The sequence below is a fragment of the Salvia splendens genome, chromosome 14, assembly GCF_004379255.2.
Source record: "Salvia splendens isolate huo1 chromosome 14, SspV2, whole genome shotgun sequence".
Classification (NCBI taxonomy): Eukaryota; Viridiplantae; Streptophyta; class Magnoliopsida; order Lamiales; family Lamiaceae; genus Salvia; species Salvia splendens.
The window spans coordinates 20,787,857-20,812,386 of NC_056045.1; the positions used below are offsets into that span (position 1 = coordinate 20,787,857).

At 38.8% G+C, this 24,530-nt stretch overlaps 2 protein-coding genes across 3 annotated transcripts; both read left to right on the forward strand.

Annotated features, from left to right (window-relative positions):
- Positions 1–15,406: 15,406 nt before the first annotated feature.
- On the forward strand, positions 15,407–19,407 carry LOC121765318 (probable inactive receptor kinase At5g58300). 2 transcript variants are annotated; one of them, XM_042161412.1, is made up of 3 exons: positions 15,407–15,874; positions 17,132–18,451; positions 18,551–19,407. In XM_042161412.1, exons 1-3 carry the CDS (start codon positions 15,862–15,864, stop codon positions 19,168–19,170), a joined length of 1,953 nt encoding a protein of 650 aa, XP_042017346.1. In that variant the 5' UTR covers positions 15,407–15,861; the 3' UTR covers positions 19,171–19,407. The 2 variants fall into 2 exon arrangements, with proteins under 2 accessions (XP_042017346.1, XP_042017347.1); XM_042161413.1 differs by having other exon boundaries at positions 15,407–15,871.
- An 80-nt stretch (positions 19,408–19,487) lies between these two features.
- Positions 19,488–21,072, forward strand: LOC121765320. Its single transcript, XM_042161414.1, has 2 exons — positions 19,488–20,661; positions 20,889–21,072. The coding sequence occupies exons 1-2, from the start codon at positions 19,964–19,966 to the stop codon at positions 20,968–20,970; spliced, it is 780 nt and encodes a 259-aa protein (XP_042017348.1). The 5' UTR covers positions 19,488–19,963; the 3' UTR covers positions 20,971–21,072.
- The last annotated feature ends 3,458 nt before the right edge of the window (positions 21,073–24,530 follow it).

The following is a 24,530-nucleotide window of genomic DNA, read 5'->3' on the forward strand; positions in this document are numbered from 1 at the left end:
ACTTGATCACATTATATGAAAATTTCATTTTCTATGGGTTTTGTGCACTTATTGGAATAATTGTTTTAAATGTTTGATTTTATTCTAAATATTTGTTCCCTTGAATTATGACTGTCGTTAATGGTGTGAGATATTAATGATATAGTATAATTCTAAAATAGCCCTAACCAATGATCATCAAGAATGGGATATTGATGATATGTTATAGGTTAGCATGTGGTTTGCATCACATTCTTCGAGAATGTAGTTGTTCTCACAACTATGAGATATTAGATACTCGTGATGGACACATGGTATACTTTGGAGAGTATTGGTATACCCTACTATTAAACTGTTTTGTTAAGTGTCTACAGTTTATTAGTGCATGAAGTATGTAATAGTCCTTGGATCTGAGGTCATTACACATTTTGTTTGTTGAGTGGTGTGCTTTGATCTTGTCCAACGCTTTGCCTCCCCTCGGAGGATTAAGATACGGACTTGTGTTGGGTACATCATAAGATAAATGGAAATGGTAGTTGAGCCAAGAATGAGATTCATTCCTCGATTAGAATTTCGAGAGAACACTCAAATTCTCTATATTACTTGACCATTAATTCATTGGCCAATGCAAAGATATATTCAATTAAAGTAATTGAATATGATCGAATGGGTCATTTAATAAAGATGAGATAAAGTGATTGAGCTATTTGGATGACACATGACAAATCTTAGGCTCAATCGGGTGGTTCGTGAATGAAAGGATATTACTATAAACTTTGTGTAAAGGCTTGTTTACCGAATTCACGTAAACGTCCGTCATATATCGAGCTACGCTGCCAACGCAGTCTAGGAGTTTTGTGCAGACTTCGATTAGATCGCCGTCGATAATGAGGGCCTAAAGGGTCACACTATAAGTGTATTTTGATCCGCTCAAGGGTACAAAGGAACTGCGTATTATATCTAATGCTAGTCCAAGTGGGAGATTGAAAGGATATGGGCTAGATTAGATTAATATGGATTAAATAATTATAGTTGGGCTACAATTATAATTAGTCCATAAGCCCAACAATCATGAAACCCTAATGACTCTTTGTCTATATAATGGTTATTTATTCTCCATTGTGGGAGATGAGAAATATCGTAACATTAGAGAGAAAATACGTAAAGCTTTGTAGAGAATTCCTAGCTTTCTCTATAGAGCGATTGTACCGAGGAATTGTTCCTGCATCGGATCAGAATACACGTGGACCTCGATAGTAGTGGATTCAACTTGCAGGACACAATCGTAGAAGAAAACACAACAACAAGTAAGATTTAGTTCCGTTGTGTGTTACGTGCTCAACTTACAATGTAATTATGAATCTAGATCTGTTATTCTTGTCTGCAATTTCCGCTGCGCTCAATTTGGTGGATGTTAAATATTTTTAATATATATAGTAGGTCCATATTATATGGTCAATTGCATTATTTTTATTTACAGACTAATGAGAAACTGGCAAATAAAAAATTGGGTTCTTGTGTTTGTATATGATGCATCTCTTGAATTTTTTTGTTTATTTCTTTGTTGCCTTAACGTAGACCTTTTTGTATTACACTCCTTTTTTGTTTGCCCGGACCACTTGTTTTTTTTTGGTTGAGCTTGGTAGTTGGACATTAAATTTCATTCTGTTTCAACTCCATTGTTATTTTGTGGTAGGAGAGTATTCTTTCATACTATATTCCTTGCTTTCTACATTTTCCTACATTGTTATATTCTTTCATATTATATAAAGAAACATTGACACATGGTGGGATCATGCATGTAGGGCTCTTGTTTTTATCGGTTTTTTTTCTTCCAATTAAGACAATCTAAATGAAAGATAAACTTCATGCTCTACTGTATTCGAACCGAAACCTTTGGCCTCATGCATTAACTACATTAAGTAAACTCACACACACTCATGTTTTTTCGTATTCCAAAATATTGATGTTTTATGTTGCTTTCTTGACGTTGGTGTGTGGATTTTCGTATTGAGTATCATACAATATTTATACTTAAAATTATTTGTTCAGTTATAAGACAAATCAAGATACAAGATATCTGAAATAAAGGTATATCAAATTGGGCCTCTACCTTGAGCTTTTTACTCTCAGCAAATTAATGAAATATGTATAAATAGTTTTTGTCTGTTTTTATTTTTTAGCCAAATTTGGAATTTGCTTGAAAATTGTGGTCAATTTTATTTAAATTCGGCCATATATTAATTTTATTAATTCTCGGTTAATTTTATTTTGATTATGTTGACGTCGTAGTTTGGCCTATATCCTTTTTGTTATAACTTGTGATAGTGCCCAAGAAATTCAAATATAGCATGATTGTGTACAGACACAAAGAAGGTTTGTGACATAATGTTCCTTTACCTATAAACACACAAATGCAATTATTGTATTTATCGGTGGTTTGACTCTATGGGAACCTCTATTATTTTATTTTTTGTAATGCATTTTGTGCCAATCAGAAATTAAACGGTTGCTGCGCTAATTGTCAAACTCAAACTTAAAGTTTATTATTATATTTTGAATTGCTGTTTGATTTAATTTAAGTTTATAAAAATATTCATGAACTTCAGTATAGCACATACCATCAGTAGCAACTACCAAGTGTCAAACTAAGCTCCAGTAAAATTGGATTTTATGACTTGCTATTTTCAATACATTATGAAGTAATTTATCTATGCTTTCAATGATATGGGTGAAAGGGGTCGACGAAAAAAATGAGAATGGCTAAGGATATTTGTTAAGACAATTAAAAATATTAATTTATGTGTCTAAATATAATAATAACGCTTTTAAAATATCTTGATGTCCCAATTAAAATTAGTGGTTCTAAATAGAAGCATTCTACAAAAGTAAAAGATTAAGAGAATTTGACATTAACTTAGGTACGATTTTTTTCATCCTAATTATCCTTATTTATCCATCTATTCTCTATTCTCTATTTTCTGTTTTGTTTGTATCAATTGGTACTTTCATTTCAAATTCATGGATGCTCCTCAATTGTGCAGTGATGATCACACATGTAGGGATTTATGTGATGAAAATATTTTGATTCGTTTTTTACTCCTGACATTGATTGTTTACGCTATGTGCTTATATTATGTTATGAGGATTGGGGCAAAACTGCACAATCAGTCAAGCTCGGTGTTAGCCGAGCTTAATCGTGCGCGGCAGGGACTGATATACTGTTAGGTGATTGATTGCAGCTCGGTGTTAGCCGAGCTTAATCGTGCTCGGTGATTAGCCGAGCTTAATCGTGCTCGGTGATTAGCCGAGCTTGCTGGTGCTCGGTATTGGCCGAACTTAGTCGAGTTCGGTGTTGGCCGAACTTAGTCGAGTTCGGTGTTGGCCGTTGTTATTAACTGATGCATAGACAAACGTGAGCCGTCGGATGCGATTAGTTAGTTAGCTTAAATGACAGCCGTTGGATTTGTTTTGGTTGTTAGATTAGTGTTATATAGAGTGAATAACCGAGCTGTGCAAGCTGAGTGAGAGAAAAAGATTTTTCATCCATCAGTTTGTAATCTTCCACAAGAAATTGAATACAAGATTTCCATTAATTCTCCGAGAGTTGTTCTTAGCTTTATTCATTTTCATATCGAGTGTTTGTTCTTCTTGTTCCGGAATCGATCTTGTTGTGATAGCAAGATTGAGTCGCGTATTTGCTACCATTACAAATTGGCGCCGTCTGTGGGAAAACGAAGAAGGACGACGCATTCAACAATGTCTACCACGAAGTTCGACGTTGAGCGGTTCACCGGCGAAAATGATTTCGGCCTGTGGAGATTGAAAATGAAAGCTGTTCTTATGCAGCAAGGAGTCTGGGATTATGTCAAATCCAAGGCGGATGAGGAGGAGATTCAAGGAATGGATGCGGCGAAATCTCAAGAACTGGAATACAAGGCGTATAGCTCGATTGTCTTGTGCCTCAGCGATAGAGTCTTGAGGGAGGTTCAAAAGGAAGATGATGCCGCAGGAGTTTGGGAGAAGTTAGAGAAAATCTATATGGAGAAGTCGATCTCAAATAGATTGCATCTCAAACAAAGGTTATTCAATTTCAAGTTTTCTGACTCCAAGAACTTAGCAGATCAATTAGAAGATTTTCGCAAGTGCATAGATGATCTTGAGAGTGTGGATGATGCCATGAAAGATGAGGATAAAGCTTTGATGTTATTGAATGCTCTGCCTCAGAGTTTTGAGCAATTTAAAGACTCAATACTTCTTGGAAGGGATTCGAAGGTGACTTTAGAGGAGGTATATTCTGCATTAAAGCTGAAGGGAATGCAGAAATCTGTCAGCAAGCAAATCGATCAAGCTGCTGAAAGCCTTAATGTGAAGACTGCATCAAAGAAACAATTCAAATTCAAGAAACCCTCATCTGATAAATGGAGACCACGGGGTGCGAAGGAAGGTGATCAGAAGGAGTCAAGAAGTTGTTTTTGGTGTAAGAAACCAGGACACATCAAGCAAAATTGCTTTGCTTGGAAGAAAAGACAAGCTGAAAATCACAAAGCAGATGGTACAGCAGCTATCACTGAGGAAATTGAAGAGGCAAGAGCTCTCAATGTGGTGGAGGATAGTCCATTATCAAGGCTGTGGATCATGGATTCAGGTTGCAGTTTCCATATGTCCTCCAACCTTGACTGGTTCCAAGATTTAAAGGAATCTGAAGGCTCGGTGTTGCTAGGAGATGATCATGTGTGTGATGTAAGGGGTGTTGGGAACATATGCTTGAGGATGGAAGATGGATCACTGCGAAAGCTTACTGATGTAAGGTACATCCCATCCATCAAGAGAAATTTGATCTCATTGGGACTTCTTGAGAAGATAGGTTATAGATTGACCCTTTATGGTGGAGAAATGCTTGTTACAAAGGATGGCCAGACGATTATGAGAGCTATCAGAAGTAATGTACTCTATTATCTACAAGCTGAGCCTATTGATGGTTCTGCAAATTCAACTCAACAAACCATCAATTGGCATACAAGGCTCGGGCATGTAGGAGTTGCTGGGATGATGCAGTTGGTGAAACAAGGCATAATTCAGATGTCTGAGTCTGATGTACAAAGACACATTGGATCTTGTGAGGAGTGCATACTTGGTAAGAGCAAAAAACTGCCATATGGAGTGGGCAAGCACACATCGAAAGAGCCTCTCCAATATGTTCACAGTGACATATGGGGACCTGCACCAATGAATAGCCTTGGAGGAGGCAGGTATTTCTTATCCTTTGTTGATGATTTTTCAAGGAAGGTTTGGATAGTAATAATGAAAGACAAGTCAGAAACATTCCAGAGGTTTCAAGAATGGTGTGTAGGTGTTGAGTTGGAGAAAGGAAAGCCATTGAGGTGTCTTAGGACTGACAACGGGCTTGAGTTCTTGTCCCATGAATTTGATGGATTCTGTAAAGATAAGGGGATAAAGAGGCACAGAACAGTCCCTCACAACCCACAACAAAATGGGGTTGCTGAGAGGATCAATAGAACCATTCTTGAAAGGGTGAGGTGCATGTTAATAGCGTCTGGAATGTCTAAACCATTTTGGGGTGAAGCAGCCTCTACTGCTGTTGTTTTGATCAATAAATGTCCTTCAGCTGCCATTGAAAATCAGACCCCAAACAGCAAATGGTATGGATCTTATGGGGATTATTCAAAACTGAGGCCATTTGGGTGTAGAGCTTATGCTCACATAAAGCAAGGTAAATTGGAACCTAGAGCTCTCAGGTGTGTAATGATTGGGTATCAGATGGGAGTCAGTGGGTACAGGCTGTGGTGCTGTGAGGAAGGAAACAAGAAAGTGGTGGTTAGCAGAGATGTGATCTTCAAAGAATCTGAAATGCCTTTCCTCAACAAGGATAATCAGAAAGTTCATTTTGAGGTGGAGAACCAGAGAGTAACTACAGATGTAACTCAGACTGATCTAAATGCTACATCTGATGTCAGTGGTGGTGGAGCTTCTGGAATGCAAGCTGAAATCAGAACACCAGAGAGAGTGATTGCTAGAAACAGAGCAAAGAGGAATATTAAGCTCCCTTCTAGATTTAATGATTATGACATGATGCACTATGCACTGGCAGTGGCTGAACAGATGGATTACCATGAACCTTCATCTTATAAAGAAGCAATCAGAAGCCCTGAAAAGGATCAGTGGTTGTTAGCTATGCAAGAGGAGATTGATAGCTTGTATAAAAACCACACATGGATCTTGGTACTGAGGCCTACTGATCAGAAAACAGTAGGGTGCAAATGGATTTACAAAAAGAAGGTTGAGGCCTTCAACAACAACCATATCAGGTTCAAAGCAAGGTTGGTGGCTAAGGGGTTCACACAGAGGGAGGGTGTGGATTACAATGAAATTTTCTCACCTGTTGTCAAACACAGCTCCATCAGGCTATTACTTGCTATAGTTGCTCAAAGAGATTGGGAATTGCAACAACTTGATGTTAAAACTGCTTTTCTCCATGGTGAACTTGAAGAAAAAATATACATGGAGCAACCACCTGGTTTTGTGAAGCCAGGAGATGAAAAGAAAGTGTGTTTGCTAAAAAGAAGTCTCTATGGTCTCAAACAAAGCTCAAGGCAGTGGTACCTGAGGTTCAATGTGTTCATGCAGAAGATTGGGTTTGAAAAATCTTTGTATGATCACTGTGTGTTCATCAAGAGAAGAGGTGGAGTTGCTGTAGCATATCTACTGTTATATGTAGATGATATGCTGATCTCTGCAGAGCATAAGGAAGAGGTGGAGTTAGTGAAGGCTGATCTGAAATCTGAATTCGATATGAAAGATCTTGGTGATGCCAAGAAGATTCTTGGGATGGAAATTATCAGAGATAGAGATCACAAGCAGATATGGCTGACTCAAAGGGATTATATCAGTAGTGTGATCAAGAAATTCCAGATGGATCATAGCAAACCAGTGAGCATGCCCCTGAGTTCACAGTTCAAGCTCAGCAGCAATCAAAGCCCTAAAGATGATGAACAGAGAAGAGAAATGGATAAGGTCCCATATGCAAACATAGTGGGGAGTATCATGTACACCATGGTGTGTACAAGGCCAGATATCAGCCAGGCAATAAGTGTTGTGAGCAGGTACATGGCTGATCCGGGTATACAGCATTGGCAAGCTTTAAAATGGATATTAAGGTATCTCAATGGCACTCGGGATTATGGCATACTGTTTGATGGAAGTAAGAATTTTGATACACAGCCTCTATTGGGATATTGTGATTCTGATTTTGCAACTAACATTGACACAAGGAAGTCCCAATCCGGCTATGTTTTCTGCATGTATGGAGCTGCTGTAAGTTGGAAATCGAGTTTGCAATCTGTGGTGGCACTCTCAACAACTGAGGCAGAATATATTTCCATGGCTGAGGCTGTAAAGGAGAGCATGTGGCTGAAAGGAATCTGCTCGGATTTTGGAGTCGATCAAGAAGTTGTGACTGTATTATGTGATTCAAATAGTGCCATATGTCTATCAAAACATCAGACATTCCATGAGAGGAGCAAGCATGTGGATGTTAAGCTTCATTTTGTGAGGGATGAAGTTGAAAAGGGCTCAGTAAAGATTGAGAAAGTAGCTACTGAGCACAATGCTGCTGATATGCTAACAAAGGTGTTACCCGGACTTAAGTTGAAGTATTGCATGGATTTGGTGAATCTGATTCAGCTGGAGTGATTGTGGAAGATGGATATGCTCTGTGGATTGTCCAGTTGTGTCCCAAGGTGGAGATTTGTTATGAGGATTGGGGCAAAACTGCACAATCAGTCAAGCTCGGTGTTAGCCGAGCTTAATCGTGCGCGGCAGGGACTGATATACTGTTAGGTGATTGATTGCAGCTCGGTGTTAGCCGAGCTTAATCGTGCTCGGTGATTAGCCGAGCTTAATCGTGCTCGGTGATTAGCCGAGCTTGCTGGTGCTCGGTATTGGCCGAACTTAGTCGAGTTCGGTGTTGGCCGAACTTAGTCGAGTTCGGTGTTGGCCGTTGTTATTAACTGATGCATAGACAAACGTGAGCCGTCGGATGCGATTAGTTAGTTAGCTTAAATGACAGCCGTTGGATTTGTTTTGGTTGTTAGATTAGTGTTATATAGAGTGAATAACCGAGCTGTGCAAGCTGAGTGAGAGAAAAAGATTTTTCATCCATCAGTTTGTAATCTTCCACAAGAAATTGAATACAAGATTTCCATTAATTCTCCGAGAGTTGTTCTTAGCTTTATTCATTTTCATATCGAGTGTTTGTTCTTCTTGTTCCGGAATCGATCTTGTTGTGATAGCAAGATTGAGTCGCGTATTTGCTACCATTACATATTAATCGACCACCTGACATCGAAAGTGAGAAAATAGTGTACAGATATACCCTCTACCCCTTTGGGAGTGTTTTCGACCAAAAAATGGTCTATAAGTGATTTTTTTTTTTAAAGTGCATAAGTACAAGTGTAGATAACACAAATGATATTTTGTAAGTACATGGACCGCAAACGTGCACCGTAACAAGTATATGGCCTAATATGTACTCCGTTAACTCTATTTTTTTACGTGCTAAATAAGAATATTGAACAAAAAAAATATATACGCGTAATATTTGATATGATGTTTAATCTGCAAGTATAACTTACGAATGTAATTGACTTTTATAGTACTACTTCATATTTTAGTGTGTAAATAGAAATTATAACTACAATAAAAATACTAGTACTACTGTACTAGCATGTAAAAGAAAAGAATCACACTCTTGTTGTAAACACGCAACATTTGTTGTGCTTTGTAGAAAAGTAGGGATTTCATCCCGTCGAGTGACATAACATAATGACTTTGAAAAAATGTACCATTAGAACATTTAATTAAATGTGTACGTTCATTTTTTGACTACTTATTTCGTATTAATATTAGCGGACCAAGAAATAAATGGCAACCATAAATTCCATCTCTTATTGAAAAAAGATTTTGACCAAGAATTTTGACAGCATATATTACTAGTATATATGAATATGAACATGCTTGATGTGAAGTATAGAAATAAAAAAAGACTAAAGGTCAAAACCGGTCCTGAATATATGTCCATTTTATGATTTTGGTCATATACTTTATCTTTTGAATTTTTGCATTCTGAACATTTCAACTCGGATCACAATTGATCCTACACTAACAATTTCTTCAATTTTTAAACGGTTTTAACCCGATTTTGACCGATTTTTAAACGGTTTTAACTCGATTGGGACTGTAAAAACCATCAAAATCGGGTTAAAACCGTTTAAAAATTGATGGAATTGTTAGTGTAGGAACAATTGTGATCCGAGTTGAAATGTTCAGGATGAAAAAATTTAAAAGATAAAGTATAGGACCAAAATCATAAAATGAGTATATGTTCCAGACCAGTTTTGACATTTACTTAATAAAAAAAATTCAATGACCTAGATATATTGTCACGCATGATGCAATATATAAGCTACAAATTTAGTGGTCTAAACCTATTGTGACACGTGATGCATGCAGTCGCAGTATGTAAGCTACTCTGAACCTCTATAATTTATTTGGAGCACAATTGGTTTTTATTTAATTCAAATAATTTTTATTTTTGGCAATGTGACCTTTTACTTTAACATTTCTCACAAATTGTTGCTGTGATTATTATACTTAGGGCATTAGAGGGGCGCTGATAAGGCTAATTTCATGCATAGGTCTAAGGGAAAAATTCATGAAATTACGGGGTTTAACACACGTCTTAAGCCAGGTGTGCAGAAGAATTTTGCGAGGTCCAGGAAAGAGAGAGGACAATCACATGGTCCGAGGAAACTGGCGAAAAAGTGAGCATTGTGGAGGAAATTGCAAGACGGAGGAAATCTCAGAGCTGAATGGTAGAATGGAGATTTCTACGAAGGCTTCTAGAAGATTATGTCTGCGCCTATATAAGGAAGGAAGCATGCATTCTAGAGGGACCTTCTCGGTGGAGGCCTCGTTACGGATTGTAGCTAGGAGCTCACTTTTCTCTTACACACTTGGGTTCTTTTTGGGAAATTCGGGGGCTCACGTCTGGGTTCACTTCCTGTTTACAGTAGTTTCATTTGGGTGTAACACCGTCCTGTCGAGGGCGAAGAAACAATTTCCAATTTATTTCTCGTTATTTTGTGGATTTCACCGAGCTTCGCTGTTCGAAGCTCGGCACTCTGTTTACCCTTTATTCTGTGGGTTTATGCAAGCTATTTTCCATAATGTTGATGGTGTTTGTTTCTGCTTCATTTACTGTGTTTTTCTGGAGTTCGTGCTAGTACTTGTTTTGGATGCTTTTCGCATTTGCTCACTGAATCTGTGTAGAATTGTTTGAATTGGTTGTTGATCGGAGTAGATCTTTAGAATCGGAAGTTATGGGGATGATTCTGGTTGTTGTAGGACTTGGATCGCTTGGATCCGGAGTGGATTAAGCATCCGACGAGAGATCTGAACAGAGTTGGTTTAATTTGATGCCTAGCCTTCGTGTTTTTATTTCGCTCCGTCTAGTTTATGTAGATCTGTGTTATTTTCCGGTTTGTTGCAAGTTTCCGACAACCAAACTTTTATATTCTGTTCGAATCAGGGTATGTGCTCTGTTTCCTTCATCTTCGTGTCTGATTCAGCTAGAGAAATGCATGTCGTTGTTAGTTAAATTCCCAGTTCGTTATTTGCAGCTTTTCTGCCGTACCTGCTATTTCTGGAATGATGGTCCCCACTGTTATTCGTTTTATGTCTAGCTAAATTAGGTAGTCGTTTACACGGTCTAGGAAGTGAATTTAATATCTAGCAGTCATGAGGACGTTTGATCTCAGCATGTTTACAGTTTTCTAGGTCTAGTGTTACATTTCTTGCCTAGGTCTAGTTGTAGTTACAGCAGCCGCCTTTGTCAAGAGTCTCTAAATGCTTTCTTACGTGTCCGTCTTCGTGGGATCGACCCCTGCTTCTCTATACTAATCCATAGTATTCGGGTTTAGGGATCTTTGAAGGGGAGTTTTGTGTGTACAACGACAAAGTATTCCGTGTTCCATTGAGTTCCTAGACCAAGTGATCTAGTGGGTTCATAGGACTTGGTATCTCGACCTAGCACAGCACATCGCATTTTCACACACATACACACATCACCCTCTCTCCCTTCAGGCGCCCTATGCACTATCACATCATCATTTTATCCTCCTACCCTTCCACCTGTAGTGGGCGCCCTATAAGCCGCCCTATAGGTTTCACTATTGTTTTGTTAATTAATTTAAATGTTTTCAAATATGTCAATGCAAAATAATTAAAAAACACCACGATTAATTAAAGAGGCAAATCCTACATTGATTAAAAAAAGTTACACGAGTTAGAAATGAAAAAAAGTTGACTACTCTACAAAAGTCCCAACTTGCGGCGCAGCTCATCGATCATCCCCTGGAGGTATTCGGCTTTGGCCGAGTCCTGACACTGCATGAAGGCGTTGTGCGTGTCCAACAATCTCCGGTTGGCGGCCGCTGCCAACTCCGCGTAGGCAAGTGATCGGCGATCGGCGATGGGGGGCGGCCGCGGCTTGTGAGGAGGATGTCGCATTCGCCTTCCCCTTGTTCTTCGCAGCCTTGACGCTGGGAGGACACTAGTGTGCCGGAACTCTCTTCCTCCTCATACATCGTCCGGTTGAGGTCCACCGGATATGCGCCGCTTTCGCTGCTCGTGTAAGCACCGACTTCGGTGGTCCTCGTCCTCTTTGGCGCAGCCGATGGCAGAATCCCGCCTTGGAACTTCTGTTTGTCCTTCAAGAGCACCCAGATGTTGAAATGCTTGAAGTCGTCGTACAATGACTGGTACGACAACAGCACTCTATCGCGCACATCGCTCAAACTCTCGCCGCTTCCCTGCTCCCTCAAGCACTTCTCGTACTCCGCCGAGAACAGGTTGACTTGGTTCTTCACCTAATCCCAGTGCTTGCAGAGCTGCTCCCTATGGCGCTTGTACGCGCTCGACGGCTTCGCCTCATTGTAGCGCTCGACGATGCGCTCCCAGTACGCAACCTGCTTTTGGTTGTTCGCAAATACCGGGTCCTCCGAAATATCCACCCAACACCTCGCCAATACGAGGGTTTCATCCGGTTGGTAGTTCATCCTCCCGGGGGCGCACTCTTCATTCGTTTCCGGATGTGGCAACTTGTACGCCTGGTGCCGTTTCCGCTTCTTTCTGGCGAGGGCGGCGGCGGTGGGCGGTGCGGCGGGAAGGGGCGGCAGGGCGGGTTAGAGACGGATCCATGTCGGACAGACCGTACTGAATTCGGGATCGTACTGCGTGTTGGAGTCGAAGGGCCGATATTCGTCAGGGTCTGTACTCGGCCAACGTGCACCACCCCTAAACATCGAACTATTCGGACTTGGGTATTCACCGAAATCCATTTGATAGTGTAATTTGAGAGTGGAAATGTGAATGGAAATATTAAAAATGTGAATGTGGGGTATGGGGTATTTATATAAAAATAATTTATGAATTTAAAAAATAAAAATAAAAAATAAAAACTCGTTGCATCGTCCGCGGGCGACCTATAGGGCGCAGACGATGCATCGAGCATCGTCCGTACACCCACAGTGGCGGACAATGGCGCGCCCGGGGCATCGGGCAGCATATCGTCTGCCCCATTACGGATGCGCTTACAAATTCTACAACAAAACCTCAATGATTTCCTTTTCTCTTAATTTAAACATAAAACAACAAATCAAGCTTTACACATGATCCGATAGTGTTGATAGTTATAATATCTGAGGTATTAAAATAAAAAACTATATTTAAAAAAAGTATGCTTCGATGAGCAAGTAATCAAATGCACATTGGTCACAGGTCACCTATAGTATGTATTTATGTCACTTTATACATATAGTATGTATTTATGTGTATTTAATTGTATCATAAACCTATTAAATGATTACGTGCTCTCCTCGTGGTATATAAGAAAAAATTAATACATTTAGTCAACTTTTATAATTTTCATACTAATATAGTCATTTTGTCATTTTGATACGTTCCATAGTAATAGAGTTATTTCCTTTTTAGTAAAAGTCAACACATTTCTCCACACCTACTTTACTCTCTATTACTTTATTCTCTCTTCATCTCTCTACCTTTTTCATTTTTCACTTTATTCTCTCATTGCTTAACTCACCTAACACAATTTTCTTAATCTCCGTACCGAAAAGAAACGCCTCAGTTATTATGGAATAGAGGGAGTAGTATTTTTTCTGTTTCTTTATTATATATATTAATTAGGTCCGTTCAAAATTCGCAGTGTGCCAAATTAGGATAGACTATCAGATAATTTAGCAATAACCAAATTTCCTAGAAAAATAATCTTCTAGTACAAATTTCAGTTGCTTAAATTGTTTCTTTTCTCAGAAAAAGGATTTGAATTATTTTTCGTTCATTTAACTTTATTATAACATCTTAGGTGTCCCAGTCAAACTCCATTGACGACATTTATTATCCAAGCTACTGAGAAAGCAATAAAAAATGAGGTCTTCTAAAATTTTCATGTTATCCCAATGATAAAAGAATAATACTACATGCCAAATGATTAATAGGATAGAAAACAAAATATTTGGGATTAATATATAGTCCTCGCAAAATCAAATAAATACAAACGTCATTTTCCATGCACTATGCAGCCCATAATTAACTGACTTTATTTTAATGAGACCACTCATATCACAGTCAACACATATTTTTAATTGATTTGTCACTTTATACCTAACAAACACCTTTATGAATATCTATTTGTCTAAATATTTTATAAAAGTGTTTTAGTTGAGTTAAAGAAAATTTAAACTAAATATATGGTATAATATTGGATTAATTTAAGATATGTAATATGCATGAATGTGACATGGTATATAACAAAAAAAATTAACAGATGAAATAAAGTTAAATATGATATATAAATCATTTGAGTATCTCATGGCGTTGACCATATATTCTGCCTAACAATTCCTAGTGTCAACTTTTGGCATTCTCCATTTAGCCCGTTTTTGTATTTGGGTTGCGAAATTACAACCATAACATGCTAATTTTATCAGGCTATTCGAATCGATTCATGAGTTTCGAGCTTTTGATTGACATCCCTAGTTATCTTACATAAATAGCACTAGTTTTATGTGATTATATTATTTACATATATTTAAGTAAGACTTCATCGTCCCGAATAAAGTAATGTAGGAGTAATACTTATAATGAATATGTGACTTAGAAAATTAATTTTATTATTTAGTTTATGTGAAAAGAAAATAAAATAGATAAGAAAAGTTAATAGTATCTTAATTGCAATGGAATAACTATACTGGTACTACTCACGATTTAAACCCAACCAATTTGTTATTCCAAAATATTTATGATGATAGTAATATACTTACATTAGTCTCAGAACAATATGAGCATTTATCTTATACTTAGTGGTCCACCTTTACAACTTATTCAATGATAATAATAATAATATACATCCTACTATCTGACATAACTTTAAATATATTCTTTTTATTTCTCTTACTTTACTAGTATTATATTCCCTATTTCAAATACATTCTCCCCATGTCCTTATTAATTGCCATTTTCACTTTTGACCACAAATGGTAAGTAGACCCTACATTCCACTCACACTTTATTACTCTCTCCGTCCCACATTAATTGTCACTCTTATTGTGGGCACGAGTTTTAAGAAATATAAAGACAAGTTGGTTGGAAAAGTTAGTGGAATGTGTGACCCACTTTTTTATATTGTTTTATAATAAAAGGTAAGTGAAGTGAGTTAGTGGTATGTAGGACCTACTTACCATTTATGGTAAAAATGAAGTGTGACAATTATTGTGGGATAAACCGAAATAGAAAAGAGTGACAATTATTGTGGGGCGGAGGGAGTATAAAACTAATAAGATAGATTCATATTCTAATAATTTTTTCAAACCACTTTTCTTTATATTACTTAAAACTCGTGTTAAATCAAAGTGGATAATTATTTGGGGATGGAGGAGTATATTTTTATGAGAAAGAGGAGTATACCTATCGAAATACTACTCTCTCCGTCCCAACTAAGTTGAGACAAATCTTTTGGGTACGAAAATTAAGAATTTATGTTGAAAAGTAGGAGAAAAGAATAAATTAGGAAAAATAAAGAGAGAGTAAAGTAAATAGTGGAATAAAGTAAAAGTGATGAAATGTTTTACTTTTACTAAAAAAAAATGAAATGACTCAATTTAGTTGCGACATTCCAAGGAGGAATAAGTGGAAGATATTTCAAATCCAAATATAGTATTATTAGACGATAGATCACGTCTTTACACTTTTACACTGTCCAAAATTAATTAATCAATTTTCAGCTGAAAATTCTATCTCACACACACACAGTAAAACCCCATCCTACCCTCCACCAACTTCACTCCCTCTCCTCTCTCCCAAGTCCACCCCACCTCACTCTAAAGTGGTTGAGGTGAATCAACTTCACTCTCTTAACTCTTGCCCACCTGACCACCTCTCTCTCCCCCTCTTCAATTCTCTCTCCTGTCCATTTTCCAATTTCCAGCTCACTCTCAAGAACCCCAAAAAAAACCCAGCTCAAACTTGTGTTAAAAATCATTTCTTGCTACATTCCCAGATCTTAGAATTCACCAATTCATGGCGTCAATTGTTGGCTAAAACGCAGTTGCAAATGCTGCTGCTTCAGCCAGGCCTATTATGTGAGCTCCACTTCTCTCTGCGCCTCCGTTTGAATTTTGGAAGAAAAAGGTCAGACTTTTACTCCCAAGTCCAGCATTCTTGATAAAAAGCACCTCTCTTCAACATTCTTGGCTGGAGAATTTAGAATTTTCTGGGCTCTTCAGCATGCTTCGAGGTAGTCGTGCAAAACCCTTCTCTCTAGCTCTGTGTGTGTTTATTGCCAATTTGGTTAGTTGTAGGCAAGAATGTTCAGAGGCAGATCTGAGTAAGAGAGACTTGTACTTGCTTCAGAGGTTGTTCTGCTAATTCTATTTTGCTTAAATAATTACTGAATAAGTCAATATTTTTTTGCTGCATTTGATGCAACAGAAGCTCCCTCATTGTCAATTGCAACTCACAAATCTTAGAATTACAGTATTGTGAAGAAGATAAATTGGGACTACATTGTTTAACAACTAAACAATAAAGCTCCTTTTTTGTTCTCTGATTCTCTTCAAGAATAATCTCCAGGATTCTGTTTTCATGCCTTTCTTCCTTTGTTCTGTTTTCTCTTTCTCTGTGTGTGTGATTTAAGACTTGCCAGTGGAGATCTCTTAACTCTGTATATCTTGTTTGTGTTATCAAGCTTCAGATTAAGGATATTGATGCAGTGTAAATGGGGAAGTTGAATTTTGTTGTTTTAGACCGTGAACTTACTGATACACATTAATGTACATGTAAAAGTTTTGTTAATGATTAAGTCTGCTTTTATCCCCTTTCCTCTTCCTTTTTTTAGCACTAGCTGCAGTTGCTAATCCACTTTCTTACTGAATAAGCTTGTTATATTACTCTGAGTCAGCTACAAGGTTGTTGGAAAAAGACTGCATGCCTTTGCCTTTTTGTTGCCACACCTTTTTCTCCCTTTGGTGCTTGGGCTCATTTTCAGCTCTTCTACAACTTCTTCTTTTTATAGAGATGTGTTGTCAACAGCATGCTTCGCCTTTGATGTGTTGAGTGTGATGGATACCTTGGATTCTAGCACCAAATGCTCTTTTTAGGTAGCCAAAGGGGAGTTTTTTAAAACCATCTTGGCCACAGTGAGGAATTCAAAACATTCTAGTACTTTATTAAACCATGTTTGCTTTGTGAGTTTTGCCTCTAGCAGACAGCCTTGTCTTTTTGTCACTGCATTAACGTAATAATGTCTTGAGTTGAAAGTGCCGCATCATATGAGATGCTTCCTTTTTTAGGAAAGATGTGATCCTCATTGTGGCTCTTCGATTTCCTTGAAACTTTTGATACTAGTGCCACTGCCTTTCGTGCAGAGAAGGGGTTTTCTCATCTTCTTTTAGTTTCTTTATTCATCAACGAGCTGCTTAAAGTTTATAGCTTGGATCGACTGTAGTTTTTCTTACTTTTGCCTTCACTTCACAAACTAATTTTGCCTTTCTTTCAGGAAAACTTCGTTGCTCGGACTGTTTGAATGATTGGGCGAATTTTCTAATGAAGTGCTGCTCTTCCCATGTAATGCTATGTCATCTCTTGATCTTTGTGGCTCTTTTTCTCCCGGCGTGGGGAGACTTGAGCTCAGACAGTCAAGCCCTTTTGGCATTCTCTACAGCTGTACCTCATGGCCGGAAACTCAACTGGAATGCTGGTTCTCCTATCTGCTCGTCGTGGACAGGAGTCAATTGCAGCACAGATGGAAGTAGAGTGATTGGTCTACGCCTTCCAGGCATTGGACTTACTGGTCCAATTCCCTCAGACACTATCGGGAAGCTCGAAGGCTTGATGGTTCTCAGCTTTCGTTCCAATCGCCTTAGTGGTACCCTTCCTCCTGATATCCTTTCGCTCCCTTCTCTCCGCTACATCTTCCTCCAAAACAACAACTTCTCTGGAGAAATCCCATCTTTGCTCCCACCTCGGCTTGCAGTTTTGGATCTTTCGTTCAATTCATTGACTGGAAGCATTCCACTAACGTTTCAGAACCTAACACATCTTACAGCATTGAGCCTCCAAAACAATTCACTCTCAGGGCCTATTCCCGATCTTGACCTTCCACATCTCAAGCGTCTCAACCTAAGCTACAACCGATTCAATGGTAGTATTCCTTCTTCTTTAAATAACTTCCCGAATTCTTCATTCGTTGGAAACTCCCTATGTGGACTGCCTCTCAATCCCTGCTCCCCTATTTCTCCACCTTCTCCCGGTCCCACTGCTCCATCTCCGCCTATGGGGAGAGAAGCCCCCACGAAGAAACTCTCGTTGGGAGCTATAATTGCTATTGCAGTTGGAGGTGCAGTGTTACTATTTCTCATGGCTCTCATTTCATTCCTCTGCTGCTGCAAGAGGAAGCAGAGAGAAGAAGGCGCTGCCCCCAAGATCAAGTCTTTGGGTGTCGGGAGACCAGAGAAACCAAGTGAAGAGTTTGGTAGTGGGGTGCAAGAAGCTGAGAAAAACAAACTAGTCTTCTTTGAAGGGTGCTCGTATAACTTTGATCTCGAGGATTTGTTGAGGGCCTCAGCCGAAGTGCTAGGGAAGGGTAGCTTTGGGACTGCATACAAGGCAGTGCTGGAGGAGTCGACTACCGTTGTTGTGAAGAGACTTAAAGAAGTCATCGTCGGGAAGAAAGACTTCGAACAGCAAATGGAAGTAGTTGGGAGAGTCGGACAGCACCCGAATATCGTCCCTTTACGTGCTTACTATTACTCCAAGGATGAAAAGCTCTTGGTCTATGATTACTATCCCAATAGTAGCTTGGCAAGTCTACTTCATGGTACTCTCTCTCTGAAATTTAATCAGTGCAAGAGTTCTCACAGTTTTGACAATACACACTTTCTCTCATTGTCTTCTTTTGTTTTTCCTATAAAAACAGGAAATGTGGCTTCTGGGAGAGCTCCACTGGATTGGGATTCAAGAGTGAAGATAACCCTCGGCGCCGCGAGAGGGATAGCGCACGCGCACGCAGCTGGTGGGGCGAAATTCACTCATGGAAACATCAAGTCCTCAAATGTCCTCCTCAACCAAGATCTCGATGGTTGCGTATCTGATTTTGGCCTCGCCCCTCTTATGAACTACCCGGCTACTGCGTCGCGTCAGGCGGGGTACCGGGCACCGGAGATCATCGAGACGCGGAAGCACACTCACAAATCGGATGTGTACAGCTTTGGAGTGATCCTACTAGAGATGCTGACAGGGAAGCAGCCGATCCAGTCTCCCACGCGGGACGATATTGTTGATCTCCCCCGATGGGTCCAGTCAGTCGTCCGAGAGGAGTGGACGGCCGAGGTCTTTGACGTTGAGCTCATGAGGTTTCAGAACATTGAGGAGGAGATGGTGCAGATGCTGCAGATTGCCATGGCTTGCGTTGCAAAGGTGCCGGACATGCGCCCCACTATGCACGACGTCGTTAGAATGATCGAGGAGGTCCGGCAGTCGGACTCTGAGAACCGACCGTCTTCCGATGAAAATAAGTCTAATGTGCAGACCCCTTGATTCTTCCTATTCTTCTTGCTCAAGCTCAAGAATGAGGTTCGATTTTTAACGCTAGGCTCCGACTCGGAGCCGGTGGCCGGAGGTGCACATGTTTAATGAGAGTGTGAATGTGTCAATGAATTTGGTAATTTTGTAGTTTCATTCATGTTTCCTTTAACAACTGTTGAGATTTGTCTTTGTTTCTTTGTACAACCATTCAACTTCAACAGGTATATTACATTACAAATTGTTTCCCAATTATTGAATTTTTACTTTTGTGTGTCAAGTGTATGGTTGAAGATTCTGTTAAGCTCCTGAGTTAATTAGTTGGAAGGTTAGAAAATTAGTATGAGCTTTCATATTGTATAATCAATCTAGTCCATCCAAACTTGCTTTTAATATAGGAATAATGAAATCCATCCAAAACTTCAGAATTGAAATATAGTATATATTTATAAATCCAAACAGATTTAACTAAATTACTGTGATTGACAGCATATATAGTGCAAAGCCAATAATAGTAGTTCAGTTGAAAAGTAGAAGACAAACGGTGGACCACAATCCAAAAATGTTTTTCACCATAAAAATTCACTTAAAATTCGGAGTCATTTTGTTCATTGGTATACAAGACTAAAACTAACATATGTTTGAGATTGAGATTGTGATTGTGAGATGATAAGAAATAATCAACTACATCTACCAGTATAGTTGTAGCAAGTGAAGGATAAATTTGAATTTAATTAGTGAAGTAGTATACCATTTAATCTGAATTTGAATCTGAATTTGAATCTGAATTTGTTGGTGTAATTATGCAATGGCAGCTCCAACTACGAAGAGCTTCAGCCGGCGCGTTTCCTTCAACGAGGAAACGATTCTGCCGCCGAAGGAGCGGCGCTGCGAATACAGCGCCTCCGACATGGAAAAGCGAGCCTCCGCCGGCCGCGGCTGCCGCTTCTGCGGCCGGATCTGCACCCCCTGCTACTTCTGCAGATTCGCCTGCGGCCTATTACTCCTCTTCCTCGTAATCATCCTCTTCACCGGCCTAATTTACAGCCTCCTATTCCGATGGGAAATGCCGGAGGTGTGGATCCAGCGGATCCACGTGGATCTCGTCGCTGCGAATCCCACGGAGGATCTGACCGTCCTCCTCAACGCCACGAACGGCGGGAAGAGGACGCAGCTGATGTACAGCAAGCTGATCGCGTCGGTGGAGGCGAGCGGCGTTCGGTTCGGCGTCGTGAGGCTGGCGGAATTTCAGCAGGCGCCGAGGAATTCGACGGCGGTGGAGGTGGCGGTGGTGATGGAGGACCCGGCGGCGGCGAGGCGGGATCTGTGGAGCAAATCGGAGGCGCACGCGCTGGTGGTGGATGTGTACGTGAAAGGGCGGATCGATGCGATCCACAGAGGGAATAAGATGCAGGGTTTTATGTTCCAAATCGAGTGCCGGAACGTCAAGCAGTCGGAAATTGACGCCGGCCGTCCATTCCGCTGCAAAAATCAGTTGTATGGAAGGTATCTTATTCTACATGCACTTACTTTTAGCACCAGATTTTAAAAAATATACTCTATTAAATAGTTAAAAATATAAAATGAGTAAATTTTGACAAAGAATGAAATAGCAAAGTCAGAGCCTCAGAGGGAGTATTATTGCGAAAATAAAGTAATGCGAAATTTTTTAAATTTTCGATATTATTATTATTATTATTATTATTATTATTATTATTATTTATTCATTTTAGCAACCACGGGGAAAATCAAGTGTCAAGAACTCCAGCATTTGAGTGCTACGTTGGAACTCAAGTTGATCCGTTATGTGTTTAGAGCTTGTTCTTTGACAAGGATCAACCATGTCTTAGTTGGTAAGACTTGAATGTGTTTGTAAAATGTAATTCAAGAGAAAAAATAACTTGCTTATTGATCATAGAATTGGATTTCAGTTTAGTTATTTTCATCCATTCCATAAAATTAGTCTACTTTAATTTTTAGTAAATTTTTATCTAATGAGATAGACATTTTATTTCCACTAACAATACTTCAATTATCATTTTAAAACAACTTTAATTATTGTTTCTTTCAATCTCTCCATTATTATTAAGAGATAGAGGGAGTATTATTTTGTTATTGCTAGTTGCTATCCAACTTTAAATTGGATTAAATTTAGTAGACATCAAGATTAAAGGATCTGGAATAAGGAAAAATATTTTCAACAAGACATAATTCATCGGAAGTGAGCACAAAACATAGTAGCAACTTCATGCATTCAATAAACTAATCAAACCATAGAATTTTTGGCTCAAGTGTTTGAAATACTACAAATCTTCAGTTTAATCTAACAACAATAATTCTTTAAAAAAAAGTAAATTAGCTAAAAATCAAAAGTTTATGTTAGGTTGATCACTCGCCAATTTAAAATAAGAACAAGGACCAATGGCTCAGATACTAAATGATGTGAACCCCACTTCCCCAATGCAAAATCGAGCCATCAGATTTTTGCATGGATCAACCAAAATCCAATAGGATAAGAGAGTTTCATCTAGAAAAGATGAACACAAAAACGAGAGGGTGAAGGTAATAAGAAGATGGAGAAGGTGTTATTATTATGGAACCTCTTTAGGACCTTAGACCTTTTATGAAACTATTGGGATCAGACCATCCAGAATTCACTAATTACCGAGACCTCTTTTTGATTATAAGATGGTCGATCTCTCAAGCACAGACCAAGTATAATAAAAAAATAATGCAAGATACATATTACAAGTCAAGAAACCCTAGCACTAGTTGGAATCTCAACCAATTCCGACTCTAAGCCAGGCACCACTTGTGATCCTTGCGCGACGCAGAAACACGGCCGTAATAATAAGAATCAAATCATAATGGATCTAAACAAGAAAAGGCAAAGGTCAGAGATATGAGAATATGGCTCTAAGTCACAACAATAACTGTTAGGATTTGTATACTAGAAATCACCGTTCGAGTGATTGAATACTGTAAAACTCTATATGTTATTTAAGGAATGAAACAGATTATTTTTGTCATAATGGTGTTATGTTTTACATTTAATAGATGATTATTGCATATTTAAATGTATAAGCAACATAACAAAGTCTAAGTCTTTATTTTAGTAGACCAGTTGTGGGCGTCGTCCACTTTAAGGTAATACGGTCAGTTATGAACAAAGAAAAATAAGAATTTCACAACCTAGATAGGCCTAGACTACCTATCGTGAAAGGTTGCAATGTCAGTCCGCATATTTCTAAGCCTTACTGAAATAAGATGACATTGGTGTGGTATAGCACTGAATTGGATCTAATAGCAAGACGAGTCTTTATGCTATCTACTGAAAGACGAGGTCTTGATAATTAATTTCTTAATTAATGTATGTTAGCATTGAGCATACGGTATTGATTATGCACTACTTTGACTTACCAAAAGGTGCGGGTTTTTCGCAACCCAAGAATCCTGGTATATTGGGTAGTGGTGATTAATATCTAGCGGTGCTAGGATTGCTATTATATTGAATCGTGCGTGAGGTGAGTCTCGTTTGATAACGTCCACAAGAGGAGTTCGAAACAAGGTTTTATTATTCGGAACCTAGCTAGTTGAAGTTTGATTACTCTATGAATAATAAATAAGTGTTTCTTGCTAAGTCCACTCTTGGAGATAATAATATGTTAATTAATTAAGTCCATAGCAGACATTGATTAATTAATGGACGTTTCTATCTTAAGCGTAAGAAATTGATGACAAACAAATGGAAACCCGGAATACTTGTAATTTCGGATTTGGATGTGCAGTGCAATATTACTTCTGTAGTGGCTGCTCGTAATATTCCAATATAAGTTTATATTAAATTGTGGGTTCAATTTAATTAGTAAGAAGCTAGTTGGGGGAGGTCATATCCAAATTCTTCCATAGATCCCTGACTGAGCCCAATATGTGACTTAATATAAATAGGAGAATAAAGGAGACAGAAAACACACATTATTTTCATCAAAATTTCGTCCCCCTCTCCTTTAAGCTGATGGACGATTTTCAGCTCCATCCGTGAGCAGTTTCCGTCTTCTTTATTCAAGTCCTAGTATTCTGGTGAGATCGGTCCACACTGATATCAGATTACAGTCCGGGAAACAGTTAGAAGATCTGTGGTTTAGTACTCATGATCTTCACGTGGAGAAGGCGCCAGCTATCTTCAATTCTTTGGAGAATCAACGAGGTAAATTGGCTAACTCCGTAGCAAACATGTTTAAGGTGTTAATTGCCCTAAAGCATGTTTAAATTCAAGTTATGAGTATGATACATGTGGGAATTACGCGAATATAATTTGTCTAAATAATCTCCTAAATAGATCAGAATTATTATGTGATCCATTTGAACGCACGCTTCCGCTGCCAACCCCTTCAGTGACTGCACCGGGCCAAGGACCTCCCTGGCTCCCCAAACTCAACCAACACAACCAACAGTCACAAGATGAGCGCCGTCGAATGCTTGAAGCCAGAAATCCTAGGTCTCACCAACTACCACCAGCACCAGCCAAACTCCACGCACACCAAACTCACAGATCTCACACCCAGAGCGCAAAATCTCTTAGAAACACTCCGAATACCGCCGTATCTCCTCCGGCTTAGCAGATCCAACCAAAAGTCAGATCTAGTGCCGGACTTCGCAAGGAAATCGAAGTGGTTACCTCTGCTAGAGAGTACTACCGATTAGATCTCACTAAAGAAGAGAATAATCTGTTGGGAACGACGATCGAAGAAGAACAACGTAATCTCCTAGAGAGAGTAGAGAGAAGGAATTATAGTGTCAAGCCTTATTATATTTGTGTCCTAATTTGGCCGATCTGATAAGGACATCATAATTTCGGGTTAGGTTCAAATAACTCGTTAATAATTAATACTGCCTCCGTCCCACCATAAGCGACTCGTATTCATTTTTTTGACATCCCACCTATATTGAGTCATTTTTTTGGAAAAATATAACATAATTGCTCTTTTTTACTTTAGTGTCTTCTACTATATTATCTCTTCACCGTTATTCTTTATTTTCTATCCACTTAATTCTCTAAACATCATTTTCTTAAATTTAATACCCAAAAGAAAAATGTCTTGTTCATGGTGTATTATTACAATACTTTATTAGAGCTAAAATTTGCTTAATACTTTCTCACTTTTCATATGTCGCCTTAGGTTATCATGTCGGGTTCGTGCTATTATCGTGTTATATTGATGTTTATGTTGTTATCGCGTCGTATCAATACGAATCAGATTGTGCTGCTAATAAATTCGTGTCGTATGCGGATTCTGTTAGAGTTTAAATGTAGCAAGTCAAGTTTGTGTTCGGGCTTACAGTTCCTTAATAGGTCGTGCTATGATTAGACCTTT

What these genes read in the sequence shown, in the direction of transcription:
- LOC121765318 (XM_042161412.1), top strand. An exon ending in CTTGGCAAGTCTACTTCATG is followed by an intron (nt 18,452 to 18,550) that starts GTACTCTCTCTC and finishes CTATAAAAACAG; the next exon opens with GAAATGTGGCTTCTGGGAGA.
- LOC121765320 (XM_042161414.1), top strand. Translation starts at nt 19,964, where the DNA reads ATGGCAGCTCCAACTACGAAGAGCTTCAGCCGGCGCGTTTCCTTCAAC. An exon ending in AAAAATCAGTTGTATGGAAG is followed by an intron (nt 20,662 to 20,888) that starts GTATCTTATTCT and finishes TATTCATTTTAG; the next exon opens with CAACCACGGGGAAAATCAAG.